The sequence below is a fragment of the Magallana gigas genome, chromosome 1 (assembly GCF_963853765.1).
Source record: "Magallana gigas chromosome 1, xbMagGiga1.1, whole genome shotgun sequence".
Taxonomy (NCBI): domain Eukaryota; kingdom Metazoa; phylum Mollusca; class Bivalvia; order Ostreida; family Ostreidae; genus Magallana; species Magallana gigas.
In genome coordinates this window covers 52,248,021-52,269,640 of record NC_088853.1, presented here as the reverse complement: position 1 = coordinate 52,269,640, position 21,620 = coordinate 52,248,021, and the positions used below count along the sequence as shown (strand labels likewise).

The 21,620-nt window shown below is 32.1% G+C and overlaps 3 protein-coding genes across 3 annotated transcripts in view; all 3 read left to right on the top strand.

Annotated features, from left to right (window-relative positions):
• The window catches only part of LOC105334833 (uncharacterized), a 59,122-nt gene that overhangs the window by 7,217 nt on the left and 30,285 nt on the right, over positions 1–21,620 (top strand). The gene's annotated exons all lie outside the window — the stretch shown is intronic.
• LOC105323883 (uncharacterized) overlaps positions 1–21,620 on the top strand; it is a 63,143-nt gene that overhangs the window by 27,378 nt on the left and 14,145 nt on the right. The window lies entirely within an intron of this gene.
• LOC105329567 (uncharacterized) lies at positions 9,196–12,935 on the top strand. Its single transcript, XM_066078187.1, has 4 exons — positions 9,196–9,775; positions 10,431–10,682; positions 11,858–11,995; positions 12,793–12,935. Exons 1-4 carry the CDS (start codon positions 9,481–9,483, stop codon positions 12,933–12,935), a joined length of 828 nt encoding a protein of 275 aa, XP_065934259.1. The 5' UTR covers positions 9,196–9,480.

The window sequence follows — 21,620 nt, the reverse complement described above, 5'->3', positions numbered from 1 at the left end:
CAACCTTTCAGTGTTACATATAGCCACTGTTTTACAGATAATCTTGCATTGAACAAACCAGCATGGCAGCAGCATCCTTACAACGGTAACGACAATATATGGGGGTCGGATCGTGCTGTGGACGGACTGTATACAGAACTAAATGCTGGAGGAGGACAATGTGTGATATCGCATGAACGATATTCAACAGCAGAATGGCGGGTAGATCTGGGAGAAGTACTCAGTGTACATCATATCTTTATACAGTACAGGACAGATAATGTTGCTTGGAGTAAGTATGTAAAGTAAAACTATGGCAAATAAAAACAAAATAAACCTAAATGGACAAAATTGTCTTTATATATTTGTGAAGAAGGGCTACGGAAATATAAATGGCGTTTGTTTTTCTCTTCCTTTCTTCCTCACTTAATTAAGTGCCTACTACGTCAGAACTTTGAAATACATTGGAGTACATCAGCGTATTCCTAATCTGGATTGGAATATCCAATACTTCAAATATCTACGAAATATGACAAAATATTTCAAAAATTGCGTATCCAATTTTCTCGGTTTACGAACCTGAAGATTAGGACTTTGAATGTTGGCAATGTTTTTTGATTGATTTTGCGTTTCTCAGATTTCTTGTAATTCGACCTTCCTTCCAATTTGAAAAAATGTTATGATACGTGCCTCGGTATATCATATTAATCAATGGGAAGGTTAATGTCAGGTATTTTAAAATGTGTCATAGTCGTATTTTTTTTTCAGAGGTCGGGCTAGTCAATATAGTGTTTATATGAAAACTGATAACGCATGCTCTTTTTTTACACGCTCTGGTACAGGATGTGACATTAATTTGTTTCACGACATGCGCAAATAATATTTTTTTTTTTTTTTTTTTTTGTTCTTTTTGTTTATGAAGACGAAATGAACGGTTTTACAAGTAGATTTTTGGGGTTTTCCGTTTATATATCTAACACAACAAACAAAGATAGCGGGGAATTATGTTTCAAAGATACCAGCTATACCCGATACACAATACCTAATCCAACAAACATTACGTGTATCACAAATGGGAGATACGCCATCTACTACAATGACAGGACCAACCCTCCGTATCCTGCTGATTATTCTTCGTACGCTCATAATGAGCTTTGTGAAATAGAAGTTTATGGTAAGATCAATTGCAAATTCAGTACAAACAATAAAGGCACTAAAACTACGTTTGTTGGGATCTTATAATGCTAAATGAATTTTCTAAAACTGTTGTGATTTTCCCTGTTAAACTGTTAATTGATTCACATTTAAGAGACATTTGTCATATAAAATGCCACCTACTTGTAATTCATTCCACCAGGATGCCCCACACCAGGATTTTACGGAGAAGACTGTTCATCCTATTGTCCATCTAACTGTCTGGAAGGTCACTGTAACATTGCAAATGGAACGTGTTTAGAATGTAAAGTTGGATACAGTGGAGCTTTTTGCAATGAGGGTAAATATGTTAAAAATGTCATGATACATGTGTGAACTGAGTCTCTGGAAACAGAGGAAAACGTGTAATCGAAAAAAACTTGATTTCCATCAAAAAAATAAATCACGTTTTATTTTTTGTATCTTAATTTATATTTTATACCACTAAGAAGTAAAGACAGATGAATAACTTTGGATGTTATTTTCTGCTCGTATTACACATTTTTAGAATCAACTATATTTAAATGTTTTGATATTATTGCAAGTACTCAATGTCTGATGATATTTAATAATATAATGGACGGATGGATGAATGAATGCAAGTGTTTATGTGCAACATTTTCAACTACACTCTATTTAATTTTTCTCTTGATAACTTTTATCCACTAACAGTTTGTTTTTTGACGTTTTATACTAACGAGTATGTTTAGGATCATACTAAATGTTTATTATTATATACAAGTTATTCTGATCATTAAAATTCATAGCTTATATATGTTAAATGTCCATATCCTTTATATATAAATATCAGCTTCAAGTAATTTCACAGTCTCGAGCCGTGAGTATAAAGTTTCTTATTTAAATTATAAGTGAAATAAATACGTATGTATTCTGACATGTTTTGCATTTTTTTATATCAACTCTCTTCGGTTGGTAAAATATGAATACAACGTACAGGTAAAATTGGGTACTTAAATGTTACACCATTGTGTAAATTCACATTTAACTTCTCGTATGTATATCACAAACATAACAACCTTAGATATTTCACTGTTAAACTTGTATTGTTCATATCATTAAGTGTGCAGTAAGGACCGGATTGAGTTATCTTACCTTAGCACCTCGATGGGTCGCCACAAGATAACGCGGTCCAAGATAAACAGCTGATATGTCATACCTACACGTTATTAGCATCATTATCATGGCAGATTTGGAAGAGTTAAACGCAATAACAGAGCCAAACATAGACCATGGCGACAAGTTATGGATCAATGACGATTCCTCAGCTCCAATTAGAATTGGAAAAGGTTGCAGCAAAGAAATTAAGACGAAAAAACAGAACCTGTCGAGAAGTCAATATACCTGTTCATAATTCGTCTTGATCTTGCGTGGTTGCTGTGAGATAATGCATATTTTATTTATAAAAACTTAAATTTGATTAGCGATGCTTTAAATATTTTTTTTAATTCAGTGTGCTTGTATGAACAGTCAGAAAACAAACTACTATTAAGTAAACACAACAAGAAAAAAAAGATGTTTCGGTTTCACTCGAATTTCTTCATCAATAAAGTAGTTTTGACATTTGCCTTATTTCATTCAAGTTATACTGTGTTAGTGTGGATTATGTTAACTATATTTTAGATTTGTTTTGCTGTTTTGAATTTAAATTTGTCATATCTCAATTTTCACTCGCCTAATGTTTCCAACATTATATTTTTTGCAGACTTGAGGTATCTGCGCGCAACGCACATTGCTCTAGCGCAGGACCTTTTAGTCAGGGTTACGCTATGGCTTTGCCTAATCCAGATACCTATCAAGACCTGAATAGTGATTACAGATTCATTGAACGAAATCATCACTTATTTGTAAAGATTCAACAAGAGCATTGAATCAAAGGCGAAAAACTTGTATACTGATGGATTTATAAAATCCCGCAGGACAACTCAATACAACTCGCTCTGGTACATGTATGTAAGAGGTGCCATGAGAAATGCCAAACTATATTGTGTATGCTATAGATATTAAGATTGCTCAAGATGGTAGTGTATTAAAATCTAAATGTGAGTGTGGAGCTGGTATGTAAAAGATTGTAAACATGTGTCCACAGCTTTTTTCTATGCTTGTGCATTTTTTTAAGCAGCACGGAAGTGCATGTATTAGGACAGAAGAAACGTACACTCAAAGATAAAAGACATTCCACAGAGAGAAGCCACATAATGGCTCTCCAATAAAAGAACATAATATAGAAATGCGTATCAATGAAAAGTTATGATACATGTAACATATGAACAGCAGTAATTCACTCAATAGAAATTTGCTATTTATTCATATCTATTTTGTATATTGACATGTGTACATGAAAATTAACATTATCAATTTTGAAAACTTGGATAAATATCAGCGTTTAATAAAAAAAAACATTAAGTACATTGAGTATGAAAACCAAATTGTGTTTAAAAGGTACATTTACGTTAAGCGTTGATTTGCTTTGATTTACCGTTTAAAAACTGAACTATTTTACGTATTATATCAAAGTCCAGTAACAATCTGAATTTGAACAGGGGATGTGTTTGTTTTACCTACCAAATATTTTTTGTTACAGTAGATTTGATGATTTATCATTGATCCAAGTGTATCACAGCTTATTTCAACGAAATATTACTTAATTTTTTTATAGGAGCTATGGTCTAGGACAACCATGTTTAAAAATCATTTTTGTACATGTTTTTTGTTGAAAATTCATGTTTATTAGAATTAAAATCAAGTTAGGAAATTGTACAGCAAAAAAAGCCCCCCCCCCCAAAAGACAAAAAGACCAAAAAAGATAAAAATAAAAAGAACAAGAGAAATTAAGTTAATATACTTAAGTGGAACATACATTCAAATTGACATATAGGGTGTCTACATTACTATGGGTCAAACTGTTCCTTACCTTGTCCGGATGTCAACAGCGTTACGTGCAATATTCAGACAGGACAATGGCAGGAATGTAAGCCAAGCTATCAATGAAACAAATGTAAACAGTGTAAGTATCGTCATATTCATTACTTATTACAGTAAAACTCGGTTATAGTGAAGTCCTAGAGCAGATGGATTAACTTTGCTTGATCCGTATTTTATGTAGGTAGAGTTTACATTTCCCGGTCCCGAGAAATCAAGATCAGCGCGTATATTGCACTATGACGTAAGTTTGGGTCGTTTCCATGCATCTATTTATGGCGGTCATTTTGAAATTCTCGATCGGAAAACTTCCGAGATTCTAGTTGACACAAAATACAACGATATGAATGGAATAAAATCTTACCTTAGATTTGAAAGTCGTCAAGACTGTTATTTAGATTAGGGAGGTCTACAAGAGCCACTCGGGTAATTAAGTGAGATTTGATGGGTTCAGGGTTGTAGACCTTTGTAATAATTTAAAAAAAAATAAACAAAAAAACAAAAACAAAAAAACGCGTAAATGCGTCTGTGGAATCATTGAGGTATAGTTTTCGAATACAGTACTGGGAAAAGTAACTGTCGGGGTTTTCTGTGTACCGTTGGATGATAAAGATTTGTTCAATGCTCTACAGGTAGATTCAATGGTTTGTATGAGCCCCTGAGTTTGGATCTACAAAATTTACCGAGTGGTTTACTGTCAAATGAGTAAAACCCTCCTTGTCCAAAGAATTGTAGGCTTTCCAACAATCACTAATTATAGTTGATGCGGGTTTAATGTGTTTTTTTATGATATTGACAAGGGTATTGGCAGTTTTGTTTTCAACGGTTGTGAAAAAGCATTTTTTGAGTCCCGCTCTATGCCCCAAACACCCAGACTGCATACACCCGTCTGCCCTTGTGATATTTTCTTTTCCCAAACTTGCTTTCGTCTATTACAACTACAAAGTCCGGTCACCGATGACATTGTTTTCATTGATTTGCAGAATGTTGTCACAATCTTCTCTGGCGTAGTTATACCTGTCCACTATAGTCCTTCCACAAACTCCCAGTTCATGGCACACAAACTCCTGGTTTCATCGATAAACACAGAAATAGTTATTTGTGCAGAATTTGTTCTGAAGTCAAATTCTGATTCTCGAACCACGATCCTTTTTGAACCGAAACTTTTTTATGACATTTTTGTTTGAACATCTCCAAACGTAATTATCCTAGCTAAAGGATGAATCATTTCGAAATCCAAAAGCGCCAAATTTCACAAAATTTGCAAATACAGTCTTTAAGATTAAGGAGTAAATTAAGATCAATTAGCGATGCAATATCAGATTCTGTAGACAAATATTTTTGCTAGATCTTTAAGCTTCAACGGCATCACATGTATTTATAAAACCTTACATTACAGCTGTGAAAATTACACCACTAGGCATGCGCAGCTCAAGTTTCGTAAACGATCAGACATCATCAATATTCACTTAATAAACATCAACATATATTGAAATTTATTTTAAAATTGGGTTTAAAACTTTCGTTTTATAAAACGAAGTTTCAAACCATAAAAACTACCATAGATTTCGATTTTGGGGTCGAAATAGCTTAATACCTCACAATTTTTTTTTCGATCGCTCACCCGATCTCAGAGCGTAATTATCCCGGCGATACTATATTTTAGCGCGTTTGTATGGGGACCAGTAATGTTAAGTCGTTCTATTTTTTTTATATCAGCATGATAAGTTTGCATTTATTATTTTAGCAAATTTGTAATAGAAATGTTTTCTTACATATGACTGTCGTTTTTTCTTATTGTGACGTGAAATAAATTACCTTTCTTGGAAACTCAAAATAAATAGTTTGCAAATATAAGGTTAAAAGAAATAATTTGAGAAATATTCCAATTAGTATATATTTTTTCAAAACTATAAACAATTTGTTTAATCAGAAGTAGTTTTTGCTCGTATTTTACCTCTACTTGACTCAAAAACAGTTCTTTAGATCCGTAAATTCGTTATAACCGAGGTTCGTTATGACTGTTAAAGCTTGCAACGATTTGTTAAGAGCTGGGGACTTCACAAAAAGTCATAGTATCCGAAAACTCGGTATTTACCTGTTTTGATGTCGTGCACTTATAGGTTTCATATATCTGTTAAATTCAAGTGATCATTTAATCATTTGGTGTATACCTGATAAAATATATCCTAATCCTTGTTATTGTACAACAGCATGCAGTACTGGTGAATATGGGTTACATTGTAAGCAGAGATGCAGTGCGTTCTGTAATTCTTCAGGAATTTGTCATCCACTGACAGGAGAGTGTATAGATGGATGCATAGAAGGCTGGGAAAGGGCGCAGTGTTTAAAAGGTAAATTCGCGTTTAGCGTTGTATTGTGTTAATTCTTAAAAACTGAACAATGTATTATATCAAGATCCAATTAAATATTCTCAATCAAAAAGTATCAAAAGAACATGTTGAATAAACCTTTTACTAGTTATATGATTGTGTTTCCAGTTAAAGCGCAAACAATTATTGGAGGAAGTCACGCCACAAATCAAGCAGATATAAGCAACAGTCCGCCGCTTTACATTGTGTCAGGAGCTTTATGTGTCTGCATAGTAATTATTGTTCTGCTTGTTGTATACGTTTTCAAAATACGGTAAGAGAATTTCAAATCAAAAGTAAAATTCATAAAAAAAGGAGCACTTTGACACACATATCTTTCGATTTAATGAAAACCATGGTATTCAAATGTAGTTACAGTGTCTTCAGAAGGAAAACATAATGTTTACTATGGTATTGGTTCAAACGATACTTTCAACGAATCATTAGTTTCACTAGCTCAAGGCTTGTTAAACTATTGTATATTGTCTCTGTTTATTTACTGAATCTTACTATGAAAAGAAAGCGTTTGCACTTTTAAACACCCATTTTAACTATAATACATGCACATATCAATAAACACAATAATTTGTTGGGTTTTTTTTCAGTAAAGACAAAGAAAATTATATGAAACAGGAGCAATATGAAAAAAGATGTAGGGAGACTGCATTTAAACAGGATATAAGTGGATATGATTCGGTGATTGGTCTACACGACGACAACTACCAGGAACTTCAAAATGTTACTACCGACAGATAATCGAACACTGTGATGAAGACAACAAGAAATATTAGTCAAATTATGTTTTACTACTCGACGAGACAAGGAAATAAAAATTATATATTCAAAAGAACAAGTAAAAAACAATTTTATTTTTTTATAAATTTGTTTCTCTTGATTTTTTTATGCATTTTTGGGTTGTTTTTATCGAATACTATATCGTATTTGTTACGAGCTGATGATTGCTGTCGCGTTATCGTTCTATAAATTCTCTTATAAACCTAAGTATAGCAAAAATAGAAAAAATAAAAATGTAATGCTTATACTAATAAACATATTTTTTTCTGGAAAAAGACCTGTACAGGTATTTTTTTCGCCAGATAATACATCAAAGAATAAAACACCACAAAGTGCAAATGAAATCCTGTTGTTTATATAACCCTTGCGCTGCATTACACATAACTTTAAGCAAAATAGGAGGATATTTTGAAATGTACTACTAGTATCTAATATATAAGCACAAGTATATCCTTTTGTGCACAAGTCTTTGAAGATAAAATTATATATTTGGCAACATTTTAATGTCAAAATGATGATACTTTGTTTAACTAGAAGACATATATTAAAAGTAAATAAGCATTCACATTCTACTAGTGTCTTTTACGCATTGAAAGCAACTTTTCACAAATGCTAAGTCTTCACGTCCAGAAAAGTGTGTTGTCAATATTTTGTAGAATGGTTCAATAATCAATATTGTGTTAAGTAAGCTGTGCACTGCATGATTCATGACACTGCTTTCCCTTGTATTATTTACATATACAGTATCAAATGCGAAAGCTCTAAGTTCTACTTTAACAGAAACAATGAATATTCACTATTTCAAAACATATAATGTGGTATTTGTACGTAGAAGTCAACTTCATGATTGAGTAATAATCAACAAAAAAGGCTGTTTTTAAACCCCCTGAACAAAGATCGATTTACGTTAAATTTTGGCAAAGTATTTTACTTCCCGATTGAAAAAAATTGACAAAAATGCATGTCTTGTGTGTGTTTTTATCCATATTGGGACTATTTTGCCTGGGCAGAACTTATGGTCTGTTTTAATTTAGAATTATTCGTTGATTATGCGCAAATTGCTTGATGACTGTGTGTATTTTCAAACTTTATTTTCTTTTTCTACATGCAAACTAGGTACGCAGTAAAGTACACAAATTAAAAAGGAGATGTTCATTTTTATGAATTAATAATAGTTTTAGTTTAGAGAAACGTATATAACATTTACTAAGTTCAGATGAGTAACGTTTTGAACAAACAGCCTTCTTAAAAAAATGAATGATGGAGATGCAACCTTATTGATTGTTCATACCTGATATAAGCTTATACACATATGTATACTAACACTATCATTTAAAGCTACCGTCCATACAACGTGTTTACTTATCGGTCCTGTCTGTTTTGGTTTTTCACTGCATTCCATTTTACTCCTGTTTAGCAAAACTAGCGTCTACTTGTTTGATGGCATTTACTTGAGCGTGAAACAAACCCAGTTTATTTACTTACCACCTATATGACCCGTTCAAGACTAAATTTATATTCAGATGGTCTATTTTTATCCACGGAGCAAAAATGATTTAATCAAATAAATTATCCATGATATTAGTTCTTTTGCGGTCATCTATTTCATAATTGTTTGACCTCGGAGAATAGTATTCCAATGAGCGCTTAGCACACGGTGATGTGCGAATTTGTTCCAGAATCCTATTTTATGCGCACATTTTAATGATTTAAAATTTGTTTTGATAAATTGTAGCATTTTTTAGTTCAAAGTATGCCAAAAAAAATATATTAAGAAAAAAATAAATGAACTTTTATATACAACATTGCGTTCGGGTTCAAAAGCCAGTTGGTTTGGCTTGTTTAGATGGCTAAGTGGCTGTTGCGCAAGAAATAAAAAAAATTGTGTGTTTAGTAATCAACAAGATATATGAACGTTAAATTATAGATATAATAAAAAACAAATCAACAATAATGATATGTTAGAACTGCCAGGTTTTGTAATTTATTACCTGTCATTTTTTCCTCAAATCAAACAGGTGTTTATTAGTTCCTTACACAAAGTTTTAAATGCACAAAGTTTCAGTAACAAACATAAGTTAACAACCCATGAGTATCAAGATTCAATATCCATTCAATATCTACAAAACATGCAATGCTTGTAATAAGTTAGGATTACAATCTGTGCCAATAAATGCCAAAAGAAAGATGAAAAAGATTAATGTTTTTATGTCACTGTATGAAGCTCCCTTTCCTGTACTCAATTTGTATTAAACTGCTGACAGAAAATATAGCCATATATAAACCGGCATGGCAGCAATACCCCTATCCCAGTAAACCAGAGTGGGGAGCGGATCGTGCTGTGGACGGAAACAAATCAGATCTGTCTTTTACTGGAGAACAGTGTGTAATATCAGACAACTCTAGATCAACAGCAGAATGGCGGGTAGATCTGGGAGAAGTACTCAGTATACATCACATCTTCATACAGTACAGGACGGCCAATGTTGTCTGGAGTAAGTATATAAAGTGAAATACGGCAAAATGAATAGAAATTATATTTTGTTTAATGCATGCATAAAGAAGGGCTACTGATGTCGCATTCTTGACGACAGTCGTTCTCCTCTCCAGCAGTTTATTCTGACTAAAATGTTTTAACGATTGGAAAATTCCAAAGCCGGTTTGAAATATTTCAAACGGATTATAAAAAATGCATATCACACCCAAAGACTTAAGATAGTGATTTTAAATATTGCCAACTGTTTTTATTACAATTCTATTCAGATTACTTGTCACACTTCTATTATTTCTAAATACAATCATACGTTCCTTGGTAAAGCCATGCGCAGTTCTAGAGAGGGGGATATAAAGGGCAACTGACAATACTAGTATTTCATTTAATTGCAAAATTGCGGAAATGAGACTAGTTTTGTACATCATTGACAATGCTTTTAGACAATGACAACTTGCATGTATATCAAGATTCATGTGATAGGCATCCTCTGCATGATGATTAACAAAGACTTACACAACATAATAACGCTTTCTGAATGAAAAATGATTTGTCATTCCTTTTTTTTTACAATCATTATATTGTTGTCTCATAATTGAAGAGGGTTTTATTTGACATGCTTATTACATCGCATATAATAGTTTTATTTTTTCTTAAAGATAGAAATAACGGATACACTGGTAGATTCTTGGGATTTTCGGTGTATGTATCAAACACTACAAACAAAGATGACGGGACATTATGTTTTAAGGACAATTTCTACACCACAGACACAATACCCAATCCAACAAACATAACATGTATCACACATGGGAGATACGTCATCTACTACAACAACAGGACACATCCTCCGTATCCTGCTGGTTATGACCAGTATGCTTTCAACGAACTTTGTGAAGTAGAAGTGTACGGTAAATAACAACTCTAGTAGCAATCGCCATGTTACACTGTAACAATGTATGTTACAATGTATGTTACCATGCCCCACGAATAACCTGAAGTTAAACATTTTCAGTATTCTCAAAGCCGATCTTACAATTTTTTTTATAAACAAAGCTTTTATGGAATATTGTAAGGTCCAGCTACACCATCTGTACAACAATTATGCACGATGTTTATGTGACAACAGAATGAGTTGTACATGTATCTAATTTTCTCTTGGTTTGCGTGATTTGTTAGTGAATGACAACACAATTGTATGATATTTATGAAAGGTCCTGTAAATAATACGAGGTTAAAAGAAATATAAGATGGAAAGATTATTGCAAAAATGATTATTGCTAATAATCTATTTGAACATAAAATCACTTACTAGATAGGATTTTACAACATCATTTACACATGCAATACGGTTAATTTTTAAATATATTTAAACCAGATCAAAATAAAGAACAAGTTACTATTCGTTAACAACTTATGAAACTTAAAATGACAACTACAACGTGTATGTATAAAGAAATACATGGTTCTATTAATTACATATTCCAATATTGCACAAAGCTCTTGCGATAGATCGTTTGTGTTCACATCATTTTGCGTTAAATTGTACCACATTCAAATTAACTTTGCGAACATTGGAGAAACACTTTAATTAACTCGCAGGATATATAGAGCACATGTAGAATAAATATTACATGTAGTGCAAAGTCCAGACAGTGTTCAAAAAGCATCAACAAATAACTGAAATTTTGTGCAACAGTGCAGTTAGAGTCGTGCGATGCAATACGAATGTTTGAAATTAGAACTGTTGTCGAATTCGGTTGAACCTGCTAAAAAGAACAGTCAAGTTTGGCGTTTTATGCGACGAAGGAAAAAGCCTACGAATATGTTTAAGATATTTTCCGATAAAAAAATGCAAATTTTATTAATTGCATCTAAAATTGTAACATTGTTACAAGTTTAATGTCTAACGAGCATGATATAAGAACTGTTTTGAGAAATACGTATCTTTATAAATCTCATTTTTCAATAACTTTGTGAAACGAGTTAAAACATTTTACATATTTTACGTCTATAATGGTAATAAAATCATGAAATGGATAGACATGAATTAAGAAACACGTTTTTCTTTTCTTATTGCAACAAGGTTGTCCTGAGCCAGGCTATCACGGAACAAATTGCTCCTTACTGTGTCGAAAAAATTGTCAGGATGACCAGTGTTATGCTGTAAATAAAACCTGTCTAAGTTGCGTCGCGGGTTACATTGGTTCACAATGCATTGAAGGTACACGTTTAAAGGGGCATGGTCACGATTTCGGTCAAATTCTATTTTTCTGTTTTTATTATTTACAATGCTTTAGAAATGCAGTTCTAATAATCAAATAAAAGTTGGGAGTCATTCGTAGAATTATAAACAAGATACAGGTCTCACAATTCTTTGTCATGTAAACAAGGCTCGTGTCCTGTTTTTGTTTACATAGGTTCAATATACCAGTCAAAAATCTTTTTCCAGCTTATTTGTCTATCTAATTTATTTTAAGCATAGATAAACAGTACCTAATGTTTAAAACATTCGTTTTAGGTTTAAAACTGAATTTTTTACTTCAACGTTAAAAATGTAAACAACCGCTTTGTTTACAAAGCGAAGAACTTCAAACTCTGTAACTCATTTAACCCACAACAGATGACAAACAAGTTCTGGTTACCTATTATAAATGCTTTTCTGAAGCATTGTAGATATTAAAATTGGAGAAAAAAAATTGACCAAAATCATGACCATGCCCCTTTAATATGTCAGCTATTCTATCTTAGAAATTTGGTTATGATATCCTAACAGCAGGTATTGATGATTTTTATTGTATTTAATGTTTTAATTCATTATCAAAAAAAGTACATGTATTATATATGATTTCTTCGAGTTATATAAGATTTTTAAAAACTTTCAAATTAAAAAAAGAAATAAGAGGTAACATATAATAGTTATCACTATTATTTAAGGTGAGCAGTTAAATCAATAGATTTTTTTTTTATTAACATATTCAATCAAAACTTAACTTTGTTTTTGTTTTTAAATCTGTATAGAGTGTAATGGAGGCACATTTGGTCTAGGATGTATCCACACGTGTGGAAAATGTGCGCAGAACAAACATTGTCACCATATTAACGGCTCCTGTATGAATGGATGTGATCCAGGATTTTATGGATACCAATGCACAAATAGTTAAGTATACATTATATTTGAACATAAAATCACTAATTAGATAGGATTTTACAACATCATTTACACATGCAATACGGTTAATTTGTAAAATATATTTAAACCAGATAAAAATGAAAAACAAGTTACTCTTCATTAACAACTTATAAAAATTAAAATGACAACTACAACGTATATGTAAAAAGAAAGACATGGTTCTATTAGTTACGTATTCCAATATTGAACAAAGCTCTTGCGATAGATTGCTTTTGTTCGCATCGTTTTGCGTTAAATTGTACTACATTCAAATTAACTTGGTGAACACTTGAGAAACACTTTAACTAACTCACAGGATACATATACCTGGTAGAATATATATTTTATGTAGTGCAAAGTCAAGAGAATGTTCAAGAAGCATCAACAAATAACTGCAATTTTGTGAATCAATGCAGTTAGAGTCGTGCGATGCAATACGAATGTTTGAAATTCATACTGTTGTCTAGGTTGGTTTGAACCTGATTAAAAGAACAGCCACGTTTGGCGTTTTATGCGACGAAGGAAATAGCCTACGAATTATTTTACGATATTTTCCAAGAAAAAATGCCAATTTTATCTTATTGCATCTCAAATTGTAACTTTGTTACAAGTTTAATGTATAACAAGCATGATGTAAGAACTGATCTGAGAAAAACGTATCTTTAAAAATCTCATTTTACCATAATTTTGTAAAACTAGGTTTTACATATTTTACGTCTACAATGGTAAACAAAATCATTAAATGGAGGGATTGGCATGAAATAAGAAACCCTTTCTTCTTTCACTAATGCAAAAAGGTTGTCCTGAGCCAGGATATTACGGAGAAGATTGTTCCTTACCGTGTCCACATAACTGTCAGGAAGGCCACTGTGACATTGTGAATGGAACTTGTCTGGGCTGGATACAAAGGTCCAACTTGTAATGAAAGTGAGAGGTTTTAATCCAGTTTATAGATTATTCTACTACAGTTATTGCCAAGATCAAAGAGATGCCGCGGACATTATTCTCCAATATACCACGAACGTCATCAGTAAATTATCAGATCAGAAGTACTTATTTGTCTCGCACTGATCATGAAAGTACAACTTCAAACCGTAAAAAGTTTTAAAACCATGTCAATTTCACGTGATAGTTCCAGTCAAAACGATGTGTATTGCCTCAAATGATTTTTTTAAGAGATCAATGCGGCTGTTCCTAGGACCTCCCTAGCACATCTTCACTGCGTGTTTTTACATTTAAAATATATAACGTGTAGAGGTAATAATCGTATTAAAGTGCCCTTAAAATATTAGGAATATAACTCAAAGATATTTTATAAATAAGTGAAGAGTATCAAAAATCCCAAGAAAAAATTCTGTCGTCTGCATGTAATTCCTTTGATCGATACACATGTAAACATTACTAACAAAACCATTGGGGTTACACGGAACAGCCGTCAAAATGACCTAGATCGTCTCTCTATAGGAAAAACGATCTGTAGAAATACTGGGCTGTTAGTAGGATAGAAATAAAGTTCTTGTTTTCGTGAATGTTGCAGGATAACCTCCTCGGTCTCGAAATGTTGTTTAAAATATAAATGCCTCGGCTAACGCCTCGGCTTTTATATTTCAAAACTACATTTCTCAACCTCGGAGGTTATTCTGCAACATTCACGATAACTCGTACTTTATTTCTTAATTCTATCAATTAAGAGTTGACTTTATTGTTACTTATTAGTTCAGTAACCCGTTTTTGGACAGCAATCAGAACTTGTAATTACAAAGATACTTTTTGTTATATCATAGTGGCCCGAGTTTCAGCTCAGCTATGAGAAATAGTTTCTATCGCTTAATAAATTAAAATGTTTCATAATGCAGTATCGCAATTTCAGTGCAAGATGATGGTAAAACGTCTACGACCCTGTATGTTGTGATAGCATCTTTCGCTGTCTTAGTTATCATTATTGTTGTCCTGGTTTTCTACGTCATCCTAATGCGGTAAGTCACCGTTCTTCTTTTCACGTACAAGTATGAGTTTATTTAAATAATGTATTTAGATTAAAAATATGTAGTTTGTATCGGTATATGTTTAATAACTTTGAGCTTTAGGGTAACAAGTTTTGTTTCCAAAAGTAAGATTTACACGCTTAAGTGAATTTAACTATATTCATGTGTAGGTATTTCTAATAATTTTTATTTATTTTCAAAATGCAATATAATGGCTTTGAGATGGTTTTGTCGAGATAATCTTTTTTTATTTCTGTTTATTGTTTCTATTACTGTGATGACTATTTTAATTAATTAAATTTTCCCGTAAATGATATTGCTGATTAATTAATCTCGTAATATAAAAATGATGGCATTACCTAAACATTTTCAGGGGGAATGCGGTTAGGTTATTACATAACGATATATTTTTAACAAATAAAATAAATAATTAATAACAAAACCATTTTTAAAGATACTTCCGCTCATTACTTCACATAATTTACGATACCTTCAGTAGACATTGAACAAAAAAAAATTCCGAAAGAGGTTTTAAGTAATGGTGTCTCATTTCATTATTTTCCCAGCAAACGCATAAAAAAACAAAAGAAGCAGAAACCATATGAACAAACCAGAAGGGAACACGTGTTTACACAGAATATTAGTGGGTACGATTCGGTGGTAAGTAGAGCCGAGGATAACTACCTGGAATTAAACGTGTTTACACAGAATATTAGTGAGTACGATTCGGTGGTTAGTCGAGCCGAGAATGACTATCTGGAACTAGTAGGCTAATTGTTCTTGAACAATTAGAGGTATTTCCACCTTAATATCCTTAATGGATTGCTCAATAAAAAAATATTCTACCTATGATACACGTTGTACTATAAGATGGGAAACCACAAAGCTATAAAATGATAAATGATCTTTAAAGAGATTTTTTTTTATTTTCAAGCCATTTCTTTAAGAATTCCATGTTGTATATATCGTTAACATTTATTGAATTACTTTTCTGAATTTTTTCCACTATGAACAAAACTGAGCCAATTGAATATTCTTTACATAATCATATAAACAGTATAGTTAACAATAGAAGAAAGTGTTCTACAGGCTAACTGTTTTTGTACAAAATGAATGGGTTCACTGTAAAAACAAGTTCCACTTAAGTAACCACAGGACTTGATGTGATACCTGGCTGACCCAATTGAATACCTTATTGCGCAATCTAGCAAGCTACTGAAACCCTGACTATAATTCTGTATATCAAATGATATGAAAATTCATTGATTAACCGACTTCCAAATGACCATAAACTTTGACTTTTATGTCATTTTGTTTGGCCAAGGCAGACGCTTCTATTCCAAGTGGTCAGAACTCTCTATGATAGATAGTAAAAAAGTTGGAAGTGATTTTATTAAAGTTTCAATACTTTCAGGGGCAATATCTATTACAATAACTGCTAGAAGAGGGGCTTTGATCTTTTCGGTATGCATAAATTAGAGAACCCTCTAAGTGTACTGAAGACATTGGTAAAAGTTCCAAGTTTCTATATCTTATAGTTTCAAAGGAGTAGCGATAACAAGCATGTAGCATAATAGGAACAATAACTCTGTAATTATTCAAAGGCGTGAGCCAAGGACCTATATTTAAAAATGTCTTACAATGTCCTGCTACATCGAAGAAAAAGTTTTTCTCTAGCACCCTAAACAAAAGAGATCTAAAAACTCATTAATTAACAAATAAACAAATGACCTTGACTTTTGTTCTTTATGGCATTTTGTTCGACCAAGGTAGACACTTCCATCCCAAGTGGTTTGAAGTCTTTATGATAAATAATATAAAAAAAGTTTAAAGTTATTTTGTAGAAATGTTAATACTTCCAAGGGCAATAATTGCTAGAAGGGGGCCTCAGATCCTTTCGGTATGAATAGATTGAAGAACCCTTCAAGTGCACTGAAGAAAATGGTAAAAGTTCCACATCTCTATCTCTTATGGTTTCAGAGGAGTAGCGATAACAAACATTTCGTACAATAGGGGCTATAATTCTTGTCTTAAAATGTCTTAAGATGTCCTACTACATCCATAAAAAAGTTTTTCCCTACCACCCTAAACAAAAGAGATATAAAAACTCATTAATTAACAGCTTCTCAAATGACCTTGACCTTTGACCTTTATGCCATTTTGTTTGGCCAAGGTAGACGCTTTCATCCCAAGTGGTCCAACGTCTCTATGATAAATAATAAAAAAAGTTGGAAGTGATTTTATGGAAATTTAGATACTTTCAGGGGCAATAACTAATGCAAGGGGGTCTTAGATCCTTTTGGTATGGATAGATTGAAGAACCATCTAAGTGTAATGAAGACATTGGTAAAAGTTCCAAATCTCTTATGGTTTCAGAGGAGTAGCGATAACAAGCATTTCCTTCTCAAAGGGCAATAACTCTGTAAGTTCTGGGAGTTCTTTGACACAGGGTCAATTGGTACCATAACTTTTAATGAGCAATTACATAAAGTTTAAATTGTTTGGTTAACTCTATTAATAAAAAAAGTCACCCAGCGCTAAATAGAATAAAAGAAGAAAAAGAATAAAAAAAACATAAAGAAAACGAGAGGTCTTTCACCTGAGAGATTGAAAGACCTAACTTAGCTACAGTTACTGCAGATCGATGAAAGACAATACTATTAACATTAACTTTGTCATTAAAACCTTACATATTTTACCAAATCTTTAATTTTTAACTCTGTGTATTGAAACAATACAATATCAACAAGAAAGGAGTGGGGGTAAAATCTGAGCTATTTAAATGAATTCCATTTTATCATTTTATCAATGTCAATTCACTATTTTAAAACTTAAAATTAGACAATACTTTAATAATGTATCATTAATATGTAAAAAAGTGTTTTCTGTATACTCAGTTTAACAAAATTTTACCAAATAAGATTGGCAATGTTTAATATGTATACATATCAAATGTAATATCAAATGTATATCACTATGAAAATGGTTAAATTATGTAAGGTGCTGTCCAAATAAAAAGTGTTCCACACTAAATTTAGAGAACAGAATACAATTGCTACAGAATGTAACTGCAACGGAATATAACTAGATTTTTTAAATGTTTTGACTACACCTGTATGCTTATGTTTTGTATTTTCTGGGGGTTTTTTTGTTTGTTTGTTTTTTTTTTCGTGGGTTTTTTTTTCGATTTTTTTGGGTTATTGTTCTTTTTTTTTTTGGTTGTAATATATATGTATTATATCTACGTTTGCTATGGTATTGACATAGTTTACATAACTTTTTTATATACGAAATTCATGTTTAGAGCGTAACTAGTTAAACAGATGATGTACATTTTAAATAGACAATAATTATTATGTTAATCATCAAGTATAGCCTCAAGTTTATATATATGAGAATGATTAAGCCACGTAATTAGTTGTCAAAGGTGCTCAGTTGGTCATTCAGAAGTGTTCAAAAATCAATTTAGACGTGTTCCATAGTAGATTCATAAATGTTTCGCAGCGGAATATTGTTGATTTGTATACGCATTTGACTCCAGTGACATTATATATATTTATGATGTGCGGTTTTGTATCGCAGTAAAGGGAACACATAAAACAGTCTGCATATATTGTTGCTAATATTGAGTATATGGTAAGATTTCCCGAGTGCGAGTGTAGAATATTAACAAAATTAGCCGTGACATCACATTCTGCATTCTTTCGATAATTTCAGGGAGTGTTTTATTAACTTATAAGTGAGTTTTATCGAAACAGCAATAAAGCCATTTGATTCCTTTGCATAGATGCTGTCGTTAATTCTATTTATACGGAGTTCAATAATATCACTATTGAGTATTAAAAAAACTGGTAACTTTAAAGTGTGTGATAAGTAAATGACTATTTATAAACTACATGTAATAGTTTGGAGACTGTCTCTACTACGTGTAAGCAACATAATGAAAAAACAAATCTTAATTAATGTAAAAAACAGCTTTCCGCAGGTAAACGATCAAAACATTTATAAAATAGTTTGCGTATACAAAATAGAAGAGGTATGTACAAATGCAAATCATGCTTATAAAACCCAAATATTTACAGATGTGTTATATAAATCGCTCTTGATTAGTAAACAATGTGGATGAATTTGAGGATGGTCGAACTATGTTAACATTATTTAAAATAAAAGTAATTTATATTTTCAACTCAACAAAAACTGCGTTTTAATTAGATCATTTGCAGTGTTAGGATACCTGAGTAATGTTATAAAGATGTTCATATGACGTCACAAAATTGCATTTTGTATGTGATAAAAATCGTTGTCATTTATGTCATACACGTTTTAAATATATACTCTCATTCAAAGTATTCTATCGTTGATATCTTACCATCTGTAAGAATTGTTTGCATATCTTGTATCTTCATTACTGAATTATATTATAATTTGCCTTTGAATTTTTTTAGTCTTTCATATAAAGTAAAACATCACACTACTAGTATGATCAATTTGCAAGGACAGATATAAATGCACATATAAAAGACATAATGGGTATAATATAATATGTTGCAGTAGATACCGTGTAATCGAATTAAGTGCTAATCACAAACAGGTAATTACAGAAATCAGTGGAAAAGTGAAATACCTTTTTATCAATGCGTTCCCAGTACAACTGATACCGTGTTTTTTGGTTGTTGTTTTTTTTCGAAAACCACAAGCTTGAAATGGGATTTAAATAGTGTTATGATTCAATTGATGAATGATCACGAACCACAAACACTATGAGTAACTATTACGCATATTAAAACCCTCGGAAACCCCAGATCTTTCCAGAGTCGTGAAAGCCTATCAATGACTTCCCGTATTAAACATTTCAAAACAAAATGGATATTACAATGTATTTAAAAAAAAAATGCAATTCAGTAACTAGGTTAGCTGGTTATGTATTTTTTTTCTGCAAGGATTGCTACCTTCATAACTCACATGAATCATTAAAGAAAGCATTTTATTGTTTATATTAACATCTTTCATTTAACTGATTAATGAATTGATGGTACAGTCAGCAAAATTGGCTAAATTACTGTAAACGTGCAAAAGTACGTAAGCTAAAAGAAACAGCCAAATCCTGTGAAACTTTGAGTTTGACATCATCATGATCATCATGACAGTCTGTTATTTTTCTAAGGTAGTTGTAGGTATCGATCAATTGATAAACAGGGCGTGTCAATTTCAATCCTGTCACTTTTTGTCAGTTTCAGCCACTGCAGATTTCGACCAATCGACAAAAGGAGCGTGTAGATTTAAGTCTAGCTGTTTCTATAGAACTATGATTAACTATAAGTTTCTGTAAGAAAAACAGGGAATACTACTTGGTAGATGTAAATATCATTTTGCGATTGTAACATTAAAAAACAATAGACGTTAATAAATAAAACATATTAAAAAAAATTAACGGCCTGTTGCATTCTCCTGTGAAGTCATATGTATGGATTATATTAATGCTTTGTACAATATAAAAAAAATATCGAATAGAATAATACAGTGTACACAAGGTTTAAAAATATGATTTGTTTTCTTCAAATTAATGGTGCAGTGGCGTAAGTGGGGTACGATGTCAGTGTCAGTTGTCAGTGCCCTGTACAGTGCTATACAGTTGGGTACAGTGCTTGTCAGTGCCCTGTACAGTAGGGTACAGTGCTGGTCAGTAGGACTGTACAGTAGCGTAGGCGGGGTACAATGCTTGTCAGTGCCCTGTACAGTGTCATACAGTTGGTCACAATGCTTGTCATTGCCCTGTACAGTGCCGTAAATTGGGGTACAGCGCTGGTCATTGCCCCCATCAGTTTTCAAATTTCTACACATTTTTATTTAATATAACAAACAAAAAAATGAATGATGATAACACTTAAACATTTATCGCATTTAACTAGCTATATTGACCTAATTCTGCTGGCATATTTTTTTTTATTTCAGATCAATGACCAACCGCAGAATTTGAGGAATGATGTCTGTTTTGTTATCAAGGATATTTCAATATATTTGTACTACCACTCTTTTATCACAATAAAATGTGAGATAAAACCAACAAAAAGTATGCAAAACTATGTTGACTAACAAATAACATCTTATAGTGTATATATGTAGAACTACCCAAACATATTTCAGTAAAAAACAAAATCTGAGAGCTTTAGTTTGAATTTCCTATGTTTTGCTAAAAGCATACTATGATAACCGATACTAATGCTTTAAATCCTTCCAACAAGTTTAAACTTTTACAAGACATGCAATCATAAAAGTAAATGGAGTAATTATATGGATGAATGATCCCACTTTTTAAATGCTTTAAATTGATTTAACACGTATAACCTAAATATTTGGGCACAGATCGATAGTTGCCAACGTAAATTTTACTTCCTCAATCACAGCAGTCGTAGTAATGCGTTTCATATTTTTGATTTATTTTTTGAAGTTATTTAACGAGGCGAGAACTTACGGTAAGTACAAAACCATACTTGTGAATATTTTATGTACGGGTAAATCATTTATGGTTGTATGTTTAGATCCTTGGCGTAAGAAGGGGATTGTCTGTCTGTCTGTCTGTCTGTCTCTCTCTCTCTCTCTCTCTCTCTCTCTCTCTTTCTCTGTTATATTGTTACTATTCTCTTAAATGTTTATGGTCCAAAGTCAGGAAGACATATGCCCCCCCCCCACAC